Here is a 17,001-nt window from a genome sequence, read left to right as displayed (position 1 = left end):
GAGCTTATTCTTTGTATTGTTGATGCAAGCATCCCATTCTTTAATTACCCGTGAGGCATTCTTAACCATCGCAATACCTTTACGCAAATACCTTTTCGCAAAAAATTCGCAAATCTCGTAAACTAAAGAAGTAATTACTCTTTTCAAAAACATTAGTCCTTCTATTAATGAACCCATGAAACGAAACCAGTCTGATAGCATCACACAATTTCGCTCCTAGTTCCAAAAATGGAATGCATGTAGCGTTCGTAGCAATAGGTTTAAAAACCTATTAGCCAAGTTTAAAAAAAAAAACGTATTAATCAACTTACAGATGAATGACCACGGATTTAACCTAAAAAAAAAAACTTGTATATCATGAACTAGAAATCTACGTCAGAAAAACTTGTCCTTAAATTGCGTAAATCTCTTTGAAAGGGTGTAATGCCCCTGTAGCATACTATACCTACCAGAAAAACCTGTTTGGTACGGAGGCCTTGTAGAATTCAAAAGATGGATACTACTTATACAGAGTTCAGTGAGGTAACACCAAAATTGAATTGGATATTATTCCTGTCTGGATTTATTTTGGTGAGGTCATAATTTATTCCAAATGAGTTGTTGACCTGAGTTAACTTTTAGAGGATTATAAAATGGAATCTACTTTGCTTTTAGTTTGACCTATATTTCGATATTTATTAATTCAGTATTTTTTCTTGAATTAATGGTGATTGCGATAGCAATGAAACGCTCTGACGAAACGCCTGAACTTGTATATTCTCCTGTTCTGAATTTTATTCAAAGCAATTTGCAAAGCGGAATTGAGGAGGATATTATTAAAAGACATAGTATGGAGTTTTTTGACGTGAATATAGTCAAAGAAGCTAAAAGTTTAATGTGGCAAATTAGTGCACCTGAATCGGATAGCCCAGTACGTAAGGGAAACAATGCACTTTCTAATCATTTTAGTGACATTATTTCTCTGTTAAGATCTTTTTGACAGTAGCGACACTTTTGTATCTATGTTTGTGATAAAGCGACCTACAGAGGTGCAATGTCTCCCTGCAAATACTTATACTTCTTTACTCTCTAAGTTTAATGAGCAACAACAAAGACAATCAGGGCAACTTGACAATTATCAGTTGAATTTTCCTCAACTTCCGACACTCATACGACAGTTATTGTCTCTAAAGTGCCTTCAGATCTGTCTGATCCGATTAAACGCAAATCTGTTCTCGATCAAATAGCTGGGCATGAATTAGTTTGTAGTGCGAAACCTGTTAAAGACAGATGGTATATCAATATCGATAAATCTGAAACTGAAGATTTCTGTACATCGGATCAAATCTTTATTACCGGAGCAACAGTTAAAGTACGATCCAAGCGCTTTATTGGGATTCTCAGAGGTTTTCCAGTTGATGTTGACCTTTCAGTTATTAATAGACTGCAAGGTATAATAAGTGCAAATCGACTGGGCCAGACTATGTCAGTCAAGCTTGGATTTGAAGACTCCTTCACTCAGTCTACTTATTAAAGAAAAAATTAAAGTTTGATATCAATTTTTTCAAATTCACGAATTTAAGGAAATACCTAAATACTGCTTCAAATGCCGATCAAACGATCACTTTCAAAGTGCTTGCACCAGCAATGTCCAAAAATGTGCCAGATCTGCTGGGCCACATCTTTCAACTAAGGATAGTCCTTGTAGTGCTACTCCCACGTGTGCTAACTGTGTAAAAATCATACTTCTGATAGCTTGTCCTGCCCTATATCTAAGGAACTAATGTCGCGCTCCCACTTTTTGCAATGACTTTGGAGTTTTCAATAATATCGTTTGATATTAATGGTACAAAGGATAAGGACTTCGTTATTGATGAGCTCTACAATGATTTTGATTTGGTTTGTTTACAGGAGCATCTTCTTACAGACTTTAACATTAACGTTTTGCGTCGTAGCCTTCATCATGATTTGTTTTTGAATGCTGCCAGAGCCACAAGGGGCTACCCATCCGGTGGGCTAGCTTGTGTTTTTAAGCGTAATCCTAATTTGGTTTCGCTGGTGATTGTTTACTCAGATGAGTTTTTTTTGGCTGCTCGTATGGGCACTACTGTTTTCATTAATTCTTATCTGTCTTATGATGACCGTTCTTCCAGATCGATGGCTAGATATGCTAATGCCACTAACAAGTTGAAGTTTCTAGTGGAAAAAATTCTTTCTATTTCTCTAGATTATATGATCATTGGTGACCTCAATACGGATATAAATAACTCATCAGTGAGAAGTGATTTGTTGTTAGATTGCCTTCTATCTTATCATATTATACCAAAAACTCATCGGTTTTCTTACATTCACCAGTCATGCAGTAACAGCAATATTGATCACATTATTTGTTCATCTATTATTGCTTCATCAGTGCTGTTTGTACACACTGAAGAAAAAGATTTGGACCATCTCCCTATCTTATTTACTCTTACACTGAATTGAAGCCCTGAAAGTTTCTGTGGAGTACCCAGGTCTCCAAATGATCTGAAAAAAGTAATTGGAAGAAAGCTGATGTTCCTCTCTATGCGTTTACACTAACAAGGCTGCTGTCTGCTATATGAGTTCCCTATCATCTGCTTCAGAGCTCTATACAAGTGAATTGCAAAAAGGACCTGGATTGCTATTATAATCAAATAATTAAATGTGTAAAAGATGCCGAGGTAGTTGCAGTGCCGCTGCAACGTGTTAGACGTGGTACGCAAAAACCTATCTGGTCTTTAGATCCTAATTTAAAAACTTTGAAAAATAAAGCTAAGTTGTGGTTAAAAGTCTGGAATGAATGTGAAAGACCGCCTTGTGGAATTGTATCTGACCTTAAGCATAAGACGCGGAGTGAATATAAAAAATATCTTAAGTCAATGCGCTATCGTGGTACGGATTTTCCAGTGTCAAAGAGAGAATAGCAAAAAGTTATTAATTCTGAGTCGATTAGAAGTGATATGCCAAGTAGTGATTGTCTTCCTGCATCTGCTTGACATGGTCCGTACTCGTCTATTTTTTTCTAATGTTGATTACCGTGTGCATTCTTTGTATTCTCATTCTCTTTCTGCTATTTTTAGTACCCCTCTATCTCAGCGTCTCTGTGTTCCCATTTCTCTTTCATCCGTAATTGAAGCAATTAAGAAACTTAAATCAGATAATGTTGATAATGATGGTATATCTAGATTTCACCTTTTATTAGATTGCTTCCCCCTTATTGACCATATACTCCTACTTCTCCAGATGTGTATTTGTACTTCTAGTGTACCTGAGAGTTGTTTGTGTGGAACTGTTTCTTCAATTTCAAAGAAGGGAAATTCTCCTTTTATTTGCTCTTCTTACCGACCTACTACTGTCTCTTGCACTTTTAGTAAAGTTCTTGAGCATGTATTACTACCTTTTGTGACCAATAATAGGCTTGAGAGAGATAACCAGTTTGGATTTAAGCCCGGATTAGGTTGTCAACACGCACATCGTGTATTATATTCTTTGCTCCTTGAAAATTCTTCTAAGGGAAGGAGTATATATCTTTGTACTTTAGATTTATCAAAAGCTTTTGATAGTGTATGTCATAGTCAACTTTTTTCTGCTCTTCGTGGTTGCGGTGTCAGTCTATCGGTTATTTTACTTCTTCGGTACTGGTACTCTAATTCTTTTCTTCGGCTGAAATCTGTGCCATGATCTATTATTAAATTGAAAAGAAGTTTAAGGCAAGGTGGAGTTTTATCTCCGACCCTTTTTAATTTATGTATTTCAGGAGTTCTGGCAAAGATATCGGCTACCTATCTCTCCGGTTTTTCTGATGTTTCATACCTGGCTTACGCTGATGATCTGCTTCTTATCAGCCGTACTAAAACTGGTTTATCTAACATGGTTTCTTGTGTTGCCACTTCTTTTTCAGACATAGGCCTTTCTTTTAATGTAGGGAAATGCAAATTTCTTTCTTTTAATAACATTTCTTGTACGTCCCCTCGCTGTAGTGGCTTTACTATACCTCTCGTAGATTCTCCTCGATGGCTCGGTATTTCTATTACAAATAATCTTCCCAGCTTGTACCAGCGCACAGTCTCAAACATTAATATGAAAATTAAATTAGGATATGCTAAGATTGTTGCCAATAGAGGTAAATATAATAAACTCGCGTTGGCCAAGCTCTACTCAACTTTTTGTGACCATTCAATTCTTTTTGCTTCTGGAATTTTTCTCCTTTTGAAGAAAAATGAGTTAAAAAGAATCCGGATTTTAGATTTTGTAAATTTTTGTTGTTTCTTCCACCTTGGACCAAAAACCGGGTAATTATTAATAAATTTCTTGTTCCTAATATTACTGAAAAACTGGAAGCACTTACAGAAAACTTTCAAATACTGCTTGTATCCGTTTTTCTCCGCACCATCACCTTATCAGGTTTTTTCAGTCGTAAGCTATTTTTCTTTTATTTGTTTAGTTGTTTTTCTCTGTTTGGTCATTCTACATTTTAGAATTGAAAAGAGTGAGTAAAAATCAAATAAAGATAATAATAATGGCAGCTTATTAGACTCTGCAAGTTGTCAGTTTTTTTCTCTTTTCCTCTTTCCCCCCTCCTTTCACGTTATTTATTTTTTGTTTTAGTTTCTTTTAAATTATTATGTGTTACACTGTAATTGGTAATCTTTGATTTATATATTGATTTGTGTTGCATTTTATGTGTTTTTCCTCGTGATACTCCACGTATTGTACCTCTGTACAGTGTGGGTTGAAAAAAAAAAATAATAATAATTCAGTATTAGGAAGATACACAACTATCACAATGACAGAATAGAGGAAAAACTTCCTTTTCGAGAATGAAACTTCTGAGCCTACTTCTTAAAATTGAAAATTTAATAAAAGTACATGAACCAATTTAATCAATTTCATATCAGGAAAAAAATTACTTCTAATAACACACAGATTTGTATCGTCTTTGGTACCAAACTTTTTTCAGGGAATATAAAAAATGGCTATTGAAGAGAACAGAAACGTTTTTTTTTCAGGAAACAAAAAAAAGTGTGTCTAAGAATTATCAAATCTTTTATTGTCGGTATTCTCCAAGGAATGTCAGGAAATAGAGGTAAGAAACGACAATAATTAGTTTCTAAATAGATACTACCAGTTCATACCAGCGTGCTGTTACAAAATTTGAGGTCTTTTTCTAAGTATAGGACCTCTAAGGATATGAGAGACCAAGCAAGTGGATTAGTTAAAAGGATTTTATAGGACCAGAAAATACAGACATGGCAGGCCCAGCGCTCGCTTTCGACTTCACTGAGTCTTTATTGGCCGACAGAGATTTGGGGTGAACTTTTATGTTTAAGCTGGGTTTGAATGAAAAAGAAATAAATTTATTAATTGAAATGAGGGCCGATAGTTTGCCACTGGGCCAAAGAAGAAAGTTTATCGGGGGAAAGGTCAAATACTGGTCTTTATTTTTGTCCTTGATGTGGAGGGTTGATTGAAAGTGTATATTACTTGATGTGTGAATGTGAAAAACAGACTGATTGGAGAATCTAATTGTTTGCTAGGGAGGATTTTGATTTTTATTGGCTGTTGAGAGTGTATGCGTATGAATGTTTTATGGGTGTCAGAAGTTTTGTACGATTCCTTTGTCTCACGATGGCTCATAGAACTACATTTCTGTAGGATTATTTTAGGATTTTTTAACTTTCTGTGTAAAAGTTCTTTGTTTTATATAATTTTCCATGGCCTATTGTCTTTAAGCAAAAATGAATTCTATTCAATTCTATTCTATAAAATTACTTTGAGATTTATTTTCTGTTGGAACAGCGAAAGCTAGGTGAGATGTCATTTTTGTCGATATTCTCCTGTTTAATTTATTTAGAAAAAAACTTGTAGTAGATTGCACTTAGTGTCATTAACATATACAACGCTATCTTATATATACTGTCAAAGAAAGAGAAGTAATTAACTTACTGATGGAGAGCAAAAATTTTAAGACTAAATCTTGAAATTGACAATTGACCAAATGACAATTGGCAATTGACCAGAGACTAAGTTGATCTAGTTCACAAGACAAACAGCTTAGAAAATTTTAATCAAAGATTCATTTCTGTGTATTCATTTGTTGGACCGATCAGGAATCCCATTGAGAATTGGACAACATCCCAAGATTCACATGCGGATGCTCCCGAAGTATGAAAACAAAATCTCCAGATATTAAACAATAAATATATATTTTCTTGGTACACATTTTCATGGTAATGTTTGATGTATGCAAACATATTTGTCCAAAGATCCCATGCTTGCAGTCGCTGTTGGCCCTCGGAAGGTATCTTTATCGTACAAATAACAGTTCAATAGGAATAAATCCTTTAATTTGACAGTGAAACAAAAAAAAGGTCACATATTACAGCAGCCATCTTCAGTAGATAAACTCTACGGATTTTTTTTTTCTGGGATCCCTCTGAAAATATCCATATATATATATATATATATATATATATATATATATATATATATATATATATATATATATATATATATATATATATATATATATATATATATATATATATATATATATATATATATTTATATTTATTTGTTTCAGTGTCAAATAAAAGGACTTATCTCTTTTGAACTTTTAATTGTACCTCATGGACAGGCATTGTGGTCTTTAAAATACCTACATATACTTAGGTTTTACAACATGTTGTTTTCTATGGCAGAAGACCTTGGATATTTCTCAATGTTTTTAAATCGCTTCTAAGGATAAAGCTGCCACTCTTGCAGCAGCTTACATCTTTGTTTTCGAAGTCCTGAGCAATCAAATCTTGAATTTCCGGTCCATCAGTTACTTTGTTTTTTCAGTGCCTCAAATTTAAATAAATGATTTTAATTTTATAATAGGTAATAAATTCAATTCATAAAATAACAATGTCATGAATACAGAATTGGATTTTTTGTATTAGGTCCGTTTTTTGGCAAATCAATCGACTTAATTCTTGCAAGCTTTGATAAGTTTTTTTTTTTACTTTATATTTGAAAATTAAATTAAATAAATAATTTTAAATATATTGAAATATTATAAATACATAAGAAAAGAGAAATATTACCATTTGAACCTCCAAAAAATTATAGACTCTGGTAGCTACCTGGTAGGTTGTTTCTTAGAAAAATACGATTTCACTATAGTTTTCCGTGCCTTTTTTATTTCTAAAATTCCCATTTTGTTATTTTAGAGGAAATAAAAACTTATAAATAGAAAAAAAGAACAGTTATGGAAGAAGGTCATATCGTATTTGTTCTATTTTTTTCATAACTCAAAATTGTGGCTAAAGTGGACAGGGGCGGATCTATGATTTTTTTTTGGGGGGGGGGGGGAGGGGGGCAAAATAGTTGGATCCGAAAATTTTTTTTTGGGGGGAGCGTGCAAAAGAGGCTTATGTAATAAACTTGCGTTAGGAGTAAGTTTAATTAACGCAAACTTGAGCTAATTAAGTAAATGACACTACTTTAGACTACACTAGGGGGGTGCCCCCCTAGATCTGCCACTGATAGTGGAACTATTAATAAATTTTAAGGAAAATGAGTCTTAAGTTTTATGTAGATTGTTTTTTGTGTTTTCTTTAGATTGCCCAAAACTAAAGCTGTTGAGGCTTGTTGTTTGAAAACTGCAGAACTACAAATAATAAATTTACTCATTGGGGTTTCCACACCTTTCAAAGTACTTCCGTTTTTTGAAGGATTCCGATTAAAAAAAAAAAATGATGAAAACTAAATAACATATTTAACTAGTGGCTTGCCTTATCCCTGACTAGAATAATTAATTTAATTGTACATCTCTAGGGGAGTTTGCTGAAGCACGAGAAGACATAGCAGCTTTGGAAATGGACTACGACGAAATAGCCAAAGACTGGAAGTCATTAGTTGGTGATGATGATGATGATGATGATGAAAGTAACAAAGCACAAAATCAAAAAACCTTCTCTGCCCAAAAGAAGGATTCAGCTAATCGAAAATCAACAAAAGGCGGAAAATTTTCAGCTGATCCAAAGAAGGGAGGCAATGCTTACTCGGAGAAAAAGGGTGGCTCAAAAATGAAAATAAACGCAGCAGCAGATAAGGGCTATTCAGCGGAAAATAGTGTCGAAAATAAGTATTCATCGCGTGGAGATAAATACTCGTCAAAAAGAAATGGCGAATCTAATTCTAGAAGTAATAATGAGGAAAATGGATACACCAGTAGGAAACAAGATACGGAAAATTATAGAACAAGAACTAATGATTATTCAGCAAAAGATGAAAAGCCAAAAAGAAAAAATGCTCAAGATAGAAATAATTATGAAGAATCAAAAAATCGCACAAATAACTATCAGCCACCGAATTACCAAGCCACTAATTATGATCCGTCGAATGCTTACAATAAAAAAAATGATCGGCTATCAAATTATGAAGAAAACCAGCCGTCAAGTTATGGGGTACGCTCTTTTGATCCATCCAACGTAGGAATGGGTTCTTATGAACCGTCAAACTATCGAACAACAAATGAGGGGAATAATTACGAGCAATCCAAAAATCGCACAAGCAATTACGACCCATCGAATTATCCGACGAATAATTACGAGGCGTCAGATAATTATAATCGAATAAATGCTGAGCCGTCAAATTACAGGGAAGGTGTAAATGAGCCATCAAATTATGGAGTACGCTCTTATGATCCGTCAAACGTTGGGGTAGGTTCTTATCAACCGTCAAACTATCGAACGACGAATGAGGGCAGTGCATACCCACCACTGAAAAATTATGAAGCTTCTAATAGGTACTAACAATAAATATAAAATAAGAGAAGCAAGCTAGAACAAACTATCCTCTAAAAAGGAAAACGATAATAACTTATTTAACTTAGTCTGCACGCTTCTGTTTGATTTTGAGATGGTTTAAAATAAATGTGTAATTTATTTTATTGTTAATTTAATGTAATTAAAAAATAATACTTGAAATTAGGTATGAAGAGTTTATTAGATTTTTTCTTTCCATGGGCTTCAGTTAGGCTTTTATGCTGCTTTGTGTAAGTGGGGTTTTAATTCATATTTAATCTATCATCCTTTTTTCTTTAACTTGATAGATTTTGCATATTGTTGAATTAAAGTTTCTTTAAACTTTATTTATTATATAATTTTTTTACATTTTACGAGAACATATAAACAATTCATATTATAACTTGAGTACCTTTTACATTTCTTAAAGGTTTTGTCAGTTGTTAAATTGAAAGGTGAAACGGTATATTAGAGACCTAAGAATTGATCAGGACAATTTTTTTCACTTTTTACTAATCAAAAACTAAGGGCTATATTCGATGAGAAAATGCACTAAGAAACTCCATTTTTCACAAAAAGTATGTAGCCAATGGTGCCAACAATGTTAAATAAACAAAGAAAGTATTTTGGGTAGATTTTGATGTGTTTTAATTTTTTGGGATGAGGAGGAATAAATTAAGTTTGTTAACATGTGAAGCACTGTTCAGAAATGAAAGATCTAAACCTAACAATTTGTTTGTTCCTTATTAAATAAATTATTTAGGAGGAATATTCTCAATAAGATAATGCTATTAAGGATTAAAATTTCTTAAAAAGCCTAAATGATTTTTACAATCAATGATACATGCTAAATAATTACGGGGGACAATTCATCCGTCTAAAAACTAAACTTATTTGTCTCAGTGGCTTTCAATTTACTCCTTTTAGAAAATTAAATATATTTGATCAAAATTGAGATACAATATCAGAGAATTTAGATTTAAACTGGAATTTCCTTTTTCGATATGTAATCAACTAAGCATTCAGTAATGAATATCTTAAAATATAAAATTAGGTAAAAAAGCTACCGAAAAAGCTAAAACGAGAAACTTTTACACCAGTTTAATTTAATGGTAATTAAGAAATGAAACGTTGAAAATTAGTCCTTGTAAAAACAGGACCAATTTACTTCTGTAGCTTCCCGTTTTACTTTTTTCTAAATTTTAAAAATAAAAAAGGAGACAGAGACCCAAGATACTCCCCTGCTTTATAATCATATAAATTGTTGAACACTAAGGAAATAAAGCCGAATTTATATTCCTTTACTAACTTTCAAAAATTAAACAAGCTAAGATGGTGCAAGGCTGTTAATTTCGGGGGGGGGGGATGGTCTTCTTGATCTTTCTGCACCCCCTCCCCTAGATTTTGAAAATATCTATTTTGGTATTTTAAATGAAAAATACTGTTTTTGTATTTTCACAAAAGAAAATTGAAAAAAATTTCCCCTCCTAGACTTTTCTCCTTTCAAAAAAACACATTTTATCCCCTCCTCTTGTGCTTCCGTAAATTGATGCCACTGAGGAATAGCAACAATAAATTAGTGTTTTCAGATTCCCTACTCAGTACACCTGTCTAGAGAGCAAAGCGTTATAAACTAAGCTATTTGTTCTCGTTAAAAGCAGGAATTTTAGGAATAGAGATTAATCAGGGATATTGTTCTCAGACTTAAAAGAAGGTAGTGGATTCAAAGAAAAGAGTTTCTTAAGAACAGGGATGCCACTCCTTACTTTCACCAAAAAACTTGTTTTTTTTTTGTTTTTTTTTTAATTCAATTTCTGTTCGTCCTAAATTTCATTACATCTCTGGTACAATTTTTTGTATGGCTCTGTGAGCAGCTTTGATTTGACCCTAGTTCTTCTTGAAAGCTTTCTATTGGCTTTCAATGACCCTATTGGCTTTCAGACGAGCCAATCGGATAATATTTTCCATTCTTTTAGAAACATTGTAAATAGAACAGACTGTAACCTCCCCAATGTCTTTATTAATCACATAATCTTAAAACGAATATTTTTCTAGTATTTTTGAATAAATATTTAAACAAATATTTTAATGTTTTAGAATCCTAAAATCTATGTTTTAGAATCGCGCATTTTAACTTAAGCGACGACTACAGGGAATCCCAGTAGTGTTGACAGGTTGACAGTAGTAGTAGACAGTAGACAGTAGACAGTAGACAGTAGTGTTGACAGAAGGTGTGACGTTCCACAGGAAAAAGAAATTCAAGAGGAAGGAAAAGGAACTCAAGAAAAATGAAGAAGGAACTATTAATTCAAGAAAAATGAAGTAGCCTACATTATTTAGTTTCAGCCGCCCTACTTTTGCTAATAATCAAAAAGAAAATCCAATGAAATTAAGAAAGTGAAGAGGAAACTTAAAACAAACAAAAACAAATATTGTTTTGAAGCTTATGCAACATATTCCTCCAATATTAGTTCAAATAAACTGACTCGTAATACTTTCCAAATTTTTTTTAATCCTGAAAAACTAGCGCTTTACTAAAAACACAAAATTGACGTAACAAAACACTATTAGGAGCAGAAAAGTCCGTAAGTATCCTGCAAAAAAGACTAATTTATAAAAGTTTCAATAGTCAAACAGAAAATAGTCAAACAGAAAATTTTAGAACACAATTTTAGTTCTCTCAAAACCATCAGTAAGATCAGTTTTAAATAAAGCCCTAGTTTTTCAGAGTTCTCAGGGATTGGACAGAATTAGACCGTTGAAGCTTCTGGTTATTTTATTACCAAAAGTCAATTGGACCTTGGCCTGATATTTTCCGAAATTTGTACTTTTGAAGAAAGCCTTCTAAAACTTTAACAACTGCTTATCTCAATCCTGAAGGCTTATTGCTTCGCTTCACCCCCGTCTACCCTGAGGGGTAAACACGCACCCACGTCATATAGCTAAATTATATTTAATAGTAAATTATATTTAATATTTTATATATTAATAGGCACTATATACCATAGAAGGCTCTAAAATAACCTTCTAATTGTCGCAGTTTAAAATTTAAAACAAGGAATTTACATACCCCCTCCCCATCTCGAAAAACGGCTCTGTAGTATGCGGACCAAGCCAAGAAATCCGAATAAATTTGTTTCTAAAATGAGATTTTTTTATTTTATATAACCAAAATAATTGTTACTATTTCTGATTCAGCTACAAGTCGCAATTTTTTTTTCACGTTTTTTTCAAACCACGTTTTTAAAATGTTGGTTACTTTTTTTCATGGTTCACTTTTTACTATAGGTTGCAGTTTTTACTATCGCTGCAATCAGTGATAAGTTTAGTTTATGGTCAGTTAAGTCATGGTCAGTTATGGTCAGTAATGGTCAGTTATGGTCAGGTCAGTTAAGTTTATGAGATGCTCGTGTCAGGACTTTCTATTTTACAAATAAAAAAAAACATAAGTTTTTTAATTGAAAACACAGAGTAACATTGACATTAAAATGAACAGAAAATTTGTCTGTATATGAGAGAGGTTGCCTTCTGTCAAACTCCCCCTTCCCTAAGCAAGTACCCACAAGGATGTAATATTTCGTGACACTCTCTAAACGTTTCTACAATAAAGGGGGAGCTGTAATCCAGTGGCATCCGTACTAGTAGGAGAAAAATAAGTTTTGACCAGGAATAAATAGGTAAAGAAATGGTTTCTTCACCATCTGGACCAGAAAAAAATGCTTAACAATATATCAAAAATCTAAATCTCTAGCTTGATGCAAAATTGTTTTTTTTAATGTTTTTTTATTTCTTTTCTCAAAAACCGGGAAAAAAAATCAAAAACGTAAACTATAATGTTTTACACATCTTTTTAGATCAGCTTTTGGCTCTGAATTCATTTCTGATACTCATTTCGTTACCTGACCAAAAAAAAATATTTATCAGCAAAAAAAAAAATGGGGAAAAAACTATGTCTTTGGGGAAAAAAACTCTTACCAGCGTTTATCAAGGTCTACTACGGAATAAGTTTGTCGTTCTTGTAGTCTATTTGGCTATGTAAACGAAAGGCTTAGAAAAAAAACGACTAAACAACAATAAACAGGAATGACGAAACACCTCAGCACCAAACACCATGAGGCAAGATAGGTTCTAACTTAATGTTTTCAGAGAAAAGCTTTTATCTTATTTTTCAAATATATAGAAATTGCACATCATGAAAATGTACGAACTAGATTTTTAATCATAACAGATAACTGTTATTCTCCTTCAGTAAGTTCTTCTTCTTGAAACTTCGAATTGTTGAACGAGCTTCCCTTACACGTACGGCAGGCTATAGTACACTCAAGTCCGTTTTTCTTACAAGTACACTTTTCAATATCACAGCCGTCAATACGACACGAGCATTTGATAATTTTCATCAGCTGAGACGGAGCGGCAGGGAGATCTGATTTTATTGGCGCAAAAACTTCGTTATCCTGCAGTTTCCATCCCAGGCATAAAGGGTCTACTGGGTTCCCGAGCCAGATTTGAACTTGGCAGTAGACACATAGCGAGTGGTACTTCGCTGCTGCCTGAGTCGGTGGCAGTTCTTGTGGATGCACGAAAGTGGTGGCAGTGCTCACTTTTCTGTGAAAGATTAGCTTTCTGGCAGGGTCCAGGTTCGAAACATCAGGGCAACCGTACAGTATCAACAATGCTCGCTCTCCTACTGCCACAATATCATCAAGCGATGGGAGCTTGTCGCCAAATATAGCAGCGCTGTCCCTGAAACTCTTGTTGGAAAGTAGCAGCTGAACGGCTTTGCTCTTTCCTATTCCGTAAAGGTGAGAGGTTGCGTCACAACCCAGCACAGCATGACAGAACGGAATCAGATTGCTGACATCTGTTCCTATTTTCTGCTTCATCTCACTAATATCCCAAGCTGTACTAGTACCGCCAAACTTCGCTTCTGGTGATAAATATACACGCCCGGAACGCGAATCTGATCGACTTATCAGAAGAACCAAGATGTCAGTATCATCAGCAACCACGATTGTGTCTGTAAGATTAGCAGCTTCTACCGCTTTTTCTACAATCAGAACGTCGGCGTCTCCTTCCAAGTGGAAAATTCGGAAACCTACGGCTTCCAAATGGTTGCCGAGCAGCTTCAGGAAACGTCCTTTGTTTGTCTTACATGAAAGAAACTCTTCTTTCTTCATGCAGAGGGTCATCTCTTCGGTGAAAAAAACTTGGCGGCCAACCATCCCTGCTCGACGTAAATGAGTAGCATCTTTGATTGCTGGACCACCTTCATATCCGTCAAACACAACGATCGCACTAGGGTACCTTGCTTGTACGTAATGGACGTATGAAGCAAAGATGACCTTGAAGGTTGACCCTACCTTCCATGGAACTCGATGTAGAAGAGAACCACCCTCCAAGGTGATGTTACACGCAGAAGCAGGTCTCGAGGGTGACTGAGTCTCGATCTCGCAAGCCTGAAAGATCGCTTTTGCAAGCTCTGACATATTTGCTTTTCTCATAAGACCATCGCTTTGAAAAAGAGAAGGAGGAATCGTACTAGGTTTGTACTTGAAGTATTCTTCTCGAAGATCAGTTCATTGGGCCACTATTATAAATCGCCGGAAAAGGAGCGCCGGATCTATGTGCGCTACCACGGATGACCCCGCCTTTTTGGCATTCATTAGGGTCAATTGGTCTTTTTTCTTGAAGACTTGCTCCTTCAAGGTTTTTCCCGTCATCTTACTTAGAATCAACTTTCCAGCCACATCGGCCTCGTCAACATTAATATCTTGGGAAGAAGTTATACCATTGGCAATGTTTCTAAGCTAATTGTCACCTCTGAACGGAGAAGATTCTCCGAAGTATCCGACGAGCTTCTGGGTATCGTCGAAGTCACGCTCCTTTCTACTGGAACTCATGTCGTGGTGCTGCTCACTTGTCGAGTAACCAATTTTCGTCAAATTTTGCATCAAGAGGTTGATCTCCAGGCTTGCTGGTCTTGACAGAACCCAAATGGCTCTCTGCTGTTCTGTCATCCCACCTCCAGTTGTAAGACCGCCCGATGTTTTCAGACTTTTCATATACTCCTGCTCGATGACAAGATCTGCCGAGAGCCCAGCCCAGCGTCGCTCTGATCTTCTAATGGTGTGACCTCCCTGTTCAAATGCTTCAAAGAGTGGTGGGTGACTAGTTTGAAGCTTAGCCATCTCTTGCTGGTATATCCAGACCGACTTGACATAGAGGTTATTTCCAGATGCTGCTAGAAACGGAAGCATCTCTACTGCAGATTGTAGGTGCAAATCCCACAGGCCTAGTCTCTCGGCACGTATGAACTTAAGCAGTATCCCAACCATGTCAAGATACTGAAACCAGAGCTTCGCAGTTCTCTGAATCAGCAGGTCTTGGCGTCTCTGCTTGAAAAAGTTTTCAAGTTGCTTGAGCTGGGGATCATGACTGAGATCTTCGGGTGGGAGGTATCCATCCAGTACGTTAGCGAAGACAGTAGACATGTCTAGAGACGTCAACGTCGCTTGCTCTTCTTCGAGGAGAAAAGCATATATGGCCAAGCTCACGAGAATGTGAGATCGAACAGCTCTAGAAATCGCTCTTCCAGAAAGAATGTGCGGCACTGCACCAGTCGCGTATACCAATTCCAGAACCTCTTTCAGACCAGAACCTTGCATGAGGTGTCCTATGCGTCCGACGAAACTCATCATCAAATGAAAACCACCTAACTTGAGAACAATACTACTCAGCTCATTCGTCGTGTCGGACTTGAGGATTTTCATAGACTTCCACCAGAGCGGCTGGTCAAATGTGAGAACGGGTTTGAATCCGTAGGTTCTGCCTTGCGAAGCTACAAAGCGCAAGGTTGAGTAAAGGCAGGATTCGTTGCTAGACGGGAGGTCAATCATCGGCAAAAACAAGACGCTTGCCTTGCTGCGAAGGTTTCCCGTTTCATGACGTATTTGGTTAGAGAAAACTGACTGCATGAAACCATTCCAGCTCGGTCTTGGGACATTCAGGAACCCGGTAGCTAACCAGAGCTGATCGAGTGAGGCATACGGGTCGTTGACATTTTTGCCAGGGATCTTCTCATTTTGCACCTTTGAAAGCACTGTCTCACTTAAGCGGTAAGGGTAGATGGGAATTTTTCCTTTTTGGGCTACTTCATCTAATGAAACTTCAACTCTCGGAATGGCTGTTAATGAGAGGAGGTGTGACTGTTGCTAGCAGAGCCATCCCATGGAAAGTGTTTCTTCCGTCCATCGTGCAAACATCGCGATCTGCATTATCAGCTACATACTGCACAGCATGTGCGGAGGTAATTCCTGCAAGGCTAGATTCATCATGGACTGATGCACAGCGTTTAAATTTCTGTACTTTAGTATAGGAGGAGCAGAATCCATGGCTGTGTAAAGCGTCAATAAGAAATCTGGACTGGAAATGGTGATCCAGTTGCACTGCTAAGCCTAGTTGCAGTGGAAAAATGAGGGCACGCGGGCAAGCTGCTTGAACGATGGAATTGCCAATGGCAAGTACTTTGAAGGAAATATCGGTTCCAACGAATATTTCATCTAAGAACACCATTAAGCTATTAGGTAGAGAGCCTTTCAGCTGTTCTCCAGAAGAAATCTGCTTTGCGGTCATATATGATTCCTTCTGTGCTGGCAGTCCTTTGATATCACTTTTGATAATCTTTGCTGCTGCTTTAATAAGCTTGATTTTCTCACTCTCTTCGTTATCGGTTTTCTCCAAGTAATAAAAATTCTGGAGTATCGCTGATGCTTTTTCTTTGAATGTCACCACGTCAGCCTTACCGTCAATAGTTGCAAATACTAGCTGGTCACTGAAGTATTCCAGAAGCTTGCTCTTTAAATACTTGTTAGAGTACGGTTCAAGGTCTGTCCCATTCAAAAGCTCTCCCATTTTAATAACAAGTTCACTGACTGTATACTGATCTTCGTCATTTTCTTCGAAAAAAGTATCCAGCTTCAAAAAAGCATAATATCTTTCATCTTGACCTGGCTTTCCTCTTTTTGGACGTTTTTTTTATCTGGCTAAGTATTTTCGAGTAATCCAAAAAGTTATTGCGCTACAAATCTGGCTCGAAGGTTGTTATTTAATATAAATAAATAAGAAAAGGCTTGGTGATAAGTTGCGTCAACTTCGTGTACCCTTGACACTGAACGTATTCGGCAAACAACGATATTTGACCAATCGTCAT

General features: G+C 35.8%; 1 protein-coding gene across 1 annotated transcript in view; it reads left to right on the top strand.

Moving 5' to 3' along the window:
- Positions 1-8,801, top strand: part of LOC148948298 (uncharacterized) — a 281,601-nt gene extending 272,800 nt beyond the window's left edge. Inside the window, exons 12-13 of the mRNA XM_089094880.1 lie at positions 7,822-8,518; positions 8,594-8,801. Coding sequence (XP_088951006.1) covers positions 7,822-8,518; positions 8,594-8,801 — 905 coding nt within the window. The remainder of the gene's footprint in view (positions 1-7,821; positions 8,519-8,593) is intronic.
- The last annotated feature ends 8,200 nt before the right edge of the window (positions 8,802-17,001 follow it).

This window comes from Artemia sp. Qi Xiang Cuo, chromosome 9 (assembly GCF_049724085.1).
Source record: "Artemia sp. Qi Xiang Cuo chromosome 9, ASM4972408v1, whole genome shotgun sequence".
NCBI lineage: Eukaryota > Metazoa > Arthropoda > Branchiopoda > Anostraca > Artemiidae > Artemia > Artemia sp. Qi Xiang Cuo.
The sequence above is the reverse complement of the archived record's forward strand: the minus strand, read 5'-3'. Positions and strand labels throughout refer to the sequence as shown.